The sequence below is a fragment of the Etheostoma spectabile genome, chromosome 9 (genome assembly GCF_008692095.1).
Source record: "Etheostoma spectabile isolate EspeVRDwgs_2016 chromosome 9, UIUC_Espe_1.0, whole genome shotgun sequence".
In the NCBI taxonomy this organism is placed as follows: domain Eukaryota; kingdom Metazoa; phylum Chordata; class Actinopteri; order Perciformes; family Percidae; genus Etheostoma; species Etheostoma spectabile.
Window position 1 is genome coordinate 13,992,842 of NC_045741.1, and position 9,208 is coordinate 14,002,049.

A 9,208-nucleotide genomic window follows, 5' to 3' on the forward strand; every position below is an offset into this window, starting at 1 on the left:
CCATAGTGGCATTTCCTCGATAGATGGTCAATGCATCATGAGCATTATCGCCTGGCCCACTGCATGTCCTTTTAACCTCGCACACCGCATTGACCATCGAATGAACTTTATACGAACCCTGCCCTCACAGCCATGACCGGGTCACCCAGAGGTCAATGATGTTTGGACACACGCAGGGACAACAGTATTTATTGACTTTATTAATAATATGATTTCAAAATAAAAAATAACATTAAAATAACATGTTTTGTCCTTGTTAACAACTTGCATCATATGGCCACATGGTGGCATTGCAATGCCAAGTTTTTATTTTCAAAAAATACCAAATTGTTCAGCACATCCAGTTCAATTGTTCTGCTTGGACCACATATATGGAACATGTTTCGGACTCCACCCTCCCACCCCCCCCGTAAAAAACCCCAAAATCAAACCTTTATAAATACAGGCAACCCTGTCCCCTTGTCACAGACACAATATAACGACCACTGACACAGGAAACATCCCGTCTGCACATGCCCACTCCCACCCCCCTCCACATATTTGCAACCATTTGCTTTATATTTTTGCCTTTTCCTCATCCTATAAAGATCCACACAGTAGATAGTCTACCTTTGCTGTATTATACACGTAATATATATAATATAGTCTCAGCTGAAATGCTCCACTCCCACAGACCTGCAGAGTTGTAAAGTGAGAAGGACCGGAAGTGTTTCTCTCCATTATTTAATCCCAAATTAACTTTTTTTCCTTTCATTAATATTCACAGACTCTTCTGGATAAGTAACAATTTTACTTTCTGTTTACTTTCAGATCTCAAATTAAAATTATTTCAATTTATTTGTCGTTTTGGCTTGGCGTGTGACTCTTAATACAACAATACCCATGAGATCCAAGAAGAAATGGCCAATTTGCGGCACGGTGAATTTTAAACAGTTTGTTGGTGCAGTTGGGGAACCGAGTTAAGGTGCCGATTGTAAAATCAGTTTAGATTACATAAAATGTAAGCTCTGGGATTGGATGTTTTTTGCAGCGAAGCTCCTTGGGAGTAGTAAACTAACCACTGTTTTTCAATCATTTGGACTTAACAATTGAACCAGGAGTTTCATGTTGATCAAAGCCGCAGAAGTGCTCCAACCGGGAGTAACACAGCACTGTGTTGGGGGAAAAAAAGAACGGCTCTTTTACTTCAGGTACCAGTGGCGCTCAAAACAGCTCCAACCCACTTCACAACTCGATTGTTTCCTATGATGTGTTTCTTCAGGCTCAAGTTATCATAACATAATGAAATTAGGTGAGCGTTTTTGTTTTGGGTAAAAGGCTTCTATGAATGAGTAGAAATACACTCAAATCATAACTGGACATGACACAGAAAATAAACATTCATAGCTCAACAGTTTAGTTCCCTGAACCAAAGTGTTGGACTACACTTGTCCTCGTTCTGGTCCAGTTATTCCTAATGGAAGCCTAGGGTGATAAAGTTTAGCTCATTCAGCAAACATTTTCCAACACCTGCTTCTTGGTGTTCAGCTGTCATCAGAATCATGACACACAAAACATCCAGGGAACATCCCTCATAACGCTTTACGCCTAAAATAGATTCAACAGGCATTTTGTATGTGAATAATAGTGACAAATCATGCCTAAATAAAGACAATTAAATAAGAAACAAACAAAAAAGAAAATGGCTGGCAAAGAAGAAGAAAAAAAAAAAATCAATTCATATCGTATTGCATGTAAATATTGTATAAAATCCTTAAAAATACAGTTCAGGTAACTACTTAAGTACTGAAGTCATCACAGCCAAAAGTGCAGAGGTCCATAAATAAAACATTGACTGTGGGTAGACAGTGGGGCTTCTCTCGAGTCCCCATGTAACCTCCCCTTCTCAACCACCACAAGGGACTGAATGAGTGCCTGGTCAAAGGTCAGAGTTCATGAACTAGGACTTAAATGTTCCCACATCGATGCACAGAGAACCGGAAGGTTGGTTTTTAAAATCTCTCCTATCGCTGACAAACACACTGGCAGACGCACAAACATCACTCACACAAGTTGCAAAGTTCATTCTCAGTAATCACGGCCTGAAGTTCTGTTGACAGAGGCACACCTAGAGAAAATGTGTGTGGGCCGGGGTAAGAAGTGAGGGCAGGAGGGGGGTTACTGCAGGGCACATAAAGAGGCAGGAATCCAGATTTTTTTCTGCTCTTTTTGAGACATATTTTCCATTCCAAGACGGCGTGTACAGTAAGGGCAGAGGGAGTGTGTACATGTCGCTGAGCCAAGCAGGCAACAGAACAGAAAGAGAAGTATTAAAGCTATCAAAGTGTCAGAATAAAAACGCAGGAAGACAACAAAGGAGGAGGGAAGGGAGGGAATTACTCATTGAAGGTCTGCACCACAGTGAGCCTGTGTATGTGTGCGTCTGTGTGTGAAGCCTAGAGGGGCCACAGGAACTAACACACCAGGGGACTGAATCAAGAAGCAAGTTCACCTCATCCTGACTTTCTTTGGGGTTTTCTGGCTTCACAGCACCTAACACTAGTGATCCTGGAAACCGGTCGCACAAAGCTAGCTCCTGGCTCTGTTTAACCAACAATTTACCAAAGTGGGTAGGAGTTTCTTTACATTGAAGAGGCATAACAAGAAATGATTTGTAATTAATTATAAATGTAATGATTATTATTATTATTATTAGATAAAACTGTGGATGTCTCTGGGGAAATTATGTCAGAGCGGCAGCAAAAAGTAAGTTAAAAAGATGTAGAAAGATCAAGGTAGGCAACATAGTGTGAATGTAACAATTTTTACATACATAACATAAAGAGTAAACAATAATGCTCAAGTGCAATAATCAAATACTAAAAGTAATAGGCTATAGGGATGCACCGGTCCAATCAAACTCTCAAATGGCTGGATCTAATACCTGTGACAATAGGGCCGATCTATTTGATTCTGTTTATACATACCGGTTTAAGTTTTAAACCAATTTGTTGCGGTTTGTTTGTTGCGGTTTACACTTAAATTGTAATTTTTTAATTTTTAAGATGTTATTACCAAGTTGGCACTGCACAATTATGTTAATAAAACAAATTTATTAAATTTATATTTATTTGTTCAATTGTGTCTTACAAAGTTAGGACAGCAATGTTTAAGTTAAACCTGATGTTGCCTTACACATAATTTTTTTTTTATCCCAGTCACTTCCACACAGTGAGGCATATACAACTCACTAATTAAACACTGGTATGGGATCGGTACTCCCTGATATCGGCACTGAAAAAATGTTGGATCAGTGGATAGACTATAGCTAATAGTGGGCTTTATTATATGCCCTTCATTAAATTGTATATTGACTCTATTGTAAAGATGTTTTGGAGGGAAGAAGAATTGATTATTAACATTTCTGCTTTTATGTTTTTCGATGATCAAACGAATGAAAAAGTAATAGTGTTCTAGCTGCAAAAAGCTGGAGAGTAGATGTGTACATAAGGCTCATTATTCCATGGCGACAGAAAATAAAAAGAGACCTCTAAATGGCTGGCAGGTGTCTGAACAAGGTCATACACTAGACACCTGAGAGACAGTTCCTGTTACTTTAATTGCAGTAAAATTGTTTTAAATTGATGCACAATGTTAATTAAACTGCATGTAACAATAGCAACAATACTGCTTCACACTGGCTTGCTCTTAAAGATAACGTAACCATGGGTGTGAACAGTCTACCTTTATTTCCTTTAGAAAGTCTGATAATGCACGCCAAAGAAAAAAATAGACTCAACATGTGTAGGAAATTTACAATTGGCCAATTATCAGTATGTGTATGAATATTATTTTAATTTTGAATGAAGATGCTATTAGTAATTATTTTATAACTATTTATGATCGTCACTTTGAGTCGACTGCATGTTCTTATGAGCTGCAGTAATAGCTCATTAATGCAAAATAGACAACTCTGTACCAATTAAAGTATTTCAGTGCAATTAAATGTGACTAAGTGTCATTCAAAATTGAGAACTAAGGCCAACTTGCTTTGCGCAACTGCCGGGCTTTAGACGCCGACGATGAACCGCAAGGTTACCGGTTTGAGTCTGATGGGGGACCTTTGTTGCATGTCATGCCTCCTTTCTTCTTCCCCTTCCCCTGATTTCCTGTCACCTCTAATAAAAAGGCGCAAACATAAAAAGAGTGGGTTGTGAATATCTTAAATGTCCGGTATGATTAGCATGTAAAGCTGACGTGTGAACGTGTTGCTTTGTGCGCATTACCAATCGTTTACAGGTTTTGATGTCATCCTCTAAAAGGGAAACTTCTCTTAAGCCGCACCAGTTCAGTGATCTAAACTGGTGAAAGAGAGCCAGCTTTGTTGAGACTGGTCCACCTGGGTTTAAGGTATCAGTCTAACCCGCTGATCTTGCTTCATTATTCAGACCCCTGAGAGTTACATTTAAATATTATGGAATTATTTAGGGAAAGAAAACACAAGGAGGGGTTTCTTTAGCTTATTTTCTGCCTACACATCCTTTTTGTTGATGCTCTTCAAGTGCCTGGTAACTTGGTCTTTACACTCCTTCTTTAGTTCAAATACTTCAAACCTCTTGAAGAGGGAACCCCGACCCTATTCAACAACAACCGTCTCAAAACACATGACACAGCTGATGCAACTGTTATTAGAGCTAATTACTGTGAGTAACTACCACATAGTCCCACAATGCTTCCTCTTTTAAAACACTGAACCTGAACTCAGAAATCAAAAACATAAAAACATGACCACCATCAGGGAAAAACAGTTGTCTTAAAATTTCTGGAGGGCTTAACAGAAATGCCACTGATAAAATGACAACAGCCTACAAAGACACTGGAAAAGGAAGAGAAGCAGAGACGGAAGCCATTAAGACAACACTGGATATTCAGGCATCCCTATTAACACTTGTTTCCCCAAGGGGAGTATTTGGGGGGGTTCAAACTGTGTGACCATGGCTAACAGAGCGAACACCCCCCCCCCTTACACAGCGGTCGCAGAAAAAGGCACTAGAGTGGGGCTGTCGCTAGCCGTAGAAAAGTAAAAGCGATATACATTCATAGCTCATAGGTTATCTTAACCGCAGTCTGGGAATAAATACACAAAATGCACTTGTAGAAAAATAAAATGTAAAAAGGCGTGGCCCCTATTTTTTTTTCTTCTTATTTTTGGATTCTGGGAGACAAGTATGGCTACTTTTTTCACTGCTTTTTTAAACCCCCCCTCCCAACTCTACCCAGCACTTAGAAGGCAATTCAAGAGTGAACCTCCACTGCTCTGGCCGCGAGCAGTCGAGCCCTTTCATGCACGTCAATATGAGAAATATAAAGGAGAGGAGAGATGGAGTGAGGGGGCTTTAGTGGGGAAGGGGGGGCTGTTGGTAGGAGGTCAAGGCTCAGCTTTCAGTGTGAGGAAGTACAGGGGAAACTCAACATGTTTTTAAATGTTAAGACAACAAAGAAGAAATCTCATCCAAAACAGAGTCTCACACATACAGCACACGTCTCAGTGTCTTCAAATACAGTGTTAAGTGTAAGGATCTGGGAGACAAACGTGTGCATGAATCTGGGTACCACTTTACTTTAACCCCATCCCTATGTAGCATTTATAAGCCTTGTAACGATTTATAACACACTGTAAAGGGGTTATAAGTACATTTATTGACATTTTAAAGTGTTTCTTAAGGTACATTAATTGTCATGTTTGTATTTTTACTATATTGTCAGTCATTATTATATATTATTATTATTATTATTATTATATAGTTTATACGCTAACTTCCAAGTAGAATTAGTTACAGTACACTTACTTAGAAGTTTACGACTACATTATAGTGTGTTATAAACCACTGATTCATAATTTATATTCGGCTTACAAATGCTGAATAGGGGAGGTTAAAGTCAATTATTACCTGAATCTGTATTTGTTTACCGTGTATGTAAAGGAGGAAAACCGGCTGTTTGTGCTGGAGCGTCAAGAACAAAGAGAAGACCACAAAGACAACATCTCCTCTTAACACACACAAGCGCATGCGCACACGCACACACACACGCTTGGAGAGAAATGAGCTCCAGCTGACAGCAGGGGGAAGGGGATTGAAGTGTTCTGCAGAGTAAGGAGTGTGCGTGTGAAGGGGGGAGGAAGAGGAGGGGAAGTATTGGGTTTTCAAAGGCGGGAGTGCAGGAGGGTGAAGGTGGGGGTGTGGGGTGCATTCCACAGCTCTGCACGAACTCAAAAAAAGAGATGTGTAGTGAAAATCCTGACTGTAGACAAAGTTCAGCCACTCCGCTCCTCCTCCACCCTCCCGTCCACAACTCCTCCACCACCTCCTTCAGTTTCCTCCCAGAGTCACGTGAGGGTGGTGTCTTCATGTGTGCTTGTGTTTGTTCGTGTGTTTCTGTTTGTGTGGTAGCTGTTCGATGGTTCAGTCAGGCCTGTGAAACGGCTGCGACATGATGTGGCTGACTGTCCCCTCCTTAAAAAGAGGAGACATGGTGGCGAGTCTACCTACGCCGCCGCCATCCACAGGCCGGGGTCCCCACGCCGGTTTCCACTTCCTGTCACGTGGCCGTCGCCTCCAGGTAGCTCTGTAGTTTGCGGACGGTGGACTCGTCCAGTGAAAAGAGGTCAAAGTCAAAGGTGGTGTTGGTCACATTGAAGTGGCCCGTCTCCTCGATCAGGTTCACAATCTGAAAGGAGTGATCAAGTATCATTATTTACCATAATCATTTTTGTCCTTCACATAACATTATTCTTGAAAATAAGTCAATATACAAAAAGACATTTTTGTAGTTCACCACAGTTACAGTTTTCAACTTGTTTAGTACTTCCCAGTAGTACATACACATATTTCCTAATGATATAATCTATTTAATGTAATCTATTTAATACAACCTGGGCATAGATAAGTAAAATAAAAAGTATAGATGGATTAACCAATTAAAAATAATAGATTGATTCATGCTAAAATTGACACTTGCCCATTGTGAGACAATGAGCCTCCTAGCTACTTTAGCTACTCTGTCTACAAGTCTGATGGTGCTGACTCAAACAAAAAGACGAATTGAGCAGCCTCCGACACGTCACAACTATTCCACTTTTGGTTTATCAAAGTATGACGCCTCCTAGCAGCCTGCAATTGGACATTACTGCCTAATATCACTAACATTATTACCTACGGCAGGAAAGAAAAAATATGTTTAAAATATATTTATTTCAGATGAGATTCATGAAACTCAATATGTAAAACAACTTTTTTGGTTTGCCACTTTTCAAAAAATGCAAGTCATGGGTCATTATTCAGGTCACATTGATAAAATGGTACCAATACATGTTTTAGTACTATACTTATTCATTTTGATTAACATCATGCCATATTTCATTGTTAGACAGTATCAAGTGAACACACACCTGCTGTAAGACGTTACGCTCCCTTAAAGCCATCAGTCTGCGATGAAGGTCCACCAGTTCTTCTGTGTAGGCCTGCAGGGTTTACAGAGGAAAGTAAATATGGTCAGTATTAGAGGTCATTGGGCTGTTATACTTTTATTTTTATCATTTTAAACTTCTGTATGAACGTGGAAATAATGATTCTTCTGATCCATTGCATGCCGCTAATTAGAGTACTGTTCTCTTTGTTATTGCAAAATGGAGGAAACTAGCGAGCCTTTGTTGACCAGATAATCCGGACACCAAACCATCTGAGAAGTCAAGTTTGGAAGCATGTTGGTTCTGACACCACAGGTAAAAAAATGAGTACAAAGTATACTTTTAGGTTGACACTCAAGTCAGGTGGCAGAGGAACAGCAAGCAAACTTTTATAGATTATAGATTAAGAGGGTTGCTTTTGAGTTACTTACAATAATTGTATGTTCAAATGAAAGTGTCTGAAAAACTCTGAAAAAGTGACAGCTATAGAGTAAAGATTTAGTAGAGAAACTGCTCATTCTTCGTCTTCGATGATCTTGCCTCCGTCTTTACGGTTTTTGCAATTTGCTGCAAAGTAGTTAATCTAAAAATAACTATGGTTACAAACAAAGGGTGTTAATAATACATTTAATTTATATTGCGCTTTTTACAAACTCAAAGCCGCTTAATGGGGTAGTTATTCAATGTTGTAGGGTGGTGTTGACACCAAAACATATTGCTTCTTTTTGCTCACTAAAAGTGACCTTTTTCCTACCGCCTTAACAAAATCCATTAAACTGAGCACATCTTCTAACGTGAAGGAGTAAAATCAATTTACCAGTTTCATTTTACCAGACTTCATCAATCAACTTGAAGTCTGTCTGCCCATCCAACTGTCCATTACTCTATCTTCAATTCACTCATTGAATGTGGAAAACATTTGGCATGTGTATATTTGTGTGTTAAAGCATAAAAAAAGTTTGATTTACCCTTCCTACCTTGTCGTATCCCTTCTTCAACACCTTCTCTGAGCGAAACGAGGAATCTGGACTCTTTCTGCCTGAAACCTGCAGAGAAGGAGAGCAAGAAAGAGGGAAAGGAGGAAAGAAATTAGCGAAAGAGAGAGGATACAAAGACGAGAGACAGAGGCAGTGCTATGAGACCAACTATCTGGTGCTACAACTATCTGGGACACTGAAGACAGTGGAAGTCCTCAAACCTTGTAGTTCCCGTGTCTTCATGGAAGGTCTTTTTGCTACAGCATGTACTGAACTTCAACTTGTCTCTGTCTAAATTAATGCATTTTTAATATAGTTTTGATAGTTTTACTCATACATGTGTTTTTATCAAAACACACAAAATACATTTCTTACATCTTCTTTGATAACAAAACCACAAACATACACAACGTAATGCTTTAGGAAAATCCTGTTGGCTAACGATGCTTACAGCTAAACACTGAAGACTACTGGATGAAAAAAAAACTCAGTAACACATTAATCTTGTTAAGAACAAATAAGACCAGAATCAGTAAACAGTATGTCCAACTTTGACTTGGACAGTCCGTCTACAACCATAAACGTCCATGTTTGGTGTTAGTGTTTGTTTTCTAGTCAACTATTTCCGTCTCTTTCAGTACATCAAAGCAGGCAGTAAAATGAGGTTTGAGTGACTCACTTTGTTATTGGAGGAGCTGTGTTTCTGCGGGGGTGGGGCAGGGTCTCGACTGGGGCTGTGTGAGCCATCACTGCTGTCACTCTCGCTTTCCAGGCTAAGTCTGAT

At 39.6% G+C, this 9,208-nt stretch overlaps 1 protein-coding gene across 2 annotated transcripts in view; it reads right to left on the reverse strand.

The window, feature by feature from the left end:
* Nucleotides 1–3,873: 3,873 nt before the first annotated feature.
* Nucleotides 3,874–9,208, reverse strand: part of LOC116694964 (protein ENL) — a 20,408-nt gene continuing 15,073 nt past the window's right edge. The window contains exons 9-12 of one of the 2 annotated variants that reach the window (XM_032524944.1): nucleotides 9,104–9,203; nucleotides 8,425–8,493; nucleotides 7,430–7,501; nucleotides 3,874–6,708 (exon numbers count right to left, since the gene is read on the reverse strand). In XM_032524944.1, coding sequence (XP_032380835.1) covers nucleotides 6,580–6,708; nucleotides 7,430–7,501; nucleotides 8,425–8,493; nucleotides 9,104–9,203 — 370 coding nt within the window. In that variant the 3' untranslated portion in view covers nucleotides 3,874–6,579. Of the gene's footprint in view, nucleotides 6,709–7,429; nucleotides 7,502–8,415; nucleotides 8,494–9,103; nucleotides 9,204–9,208 lie in introns of both variants that reach the window. The other variant, XM_032524943.1, reaches the window with a different exon arrangement.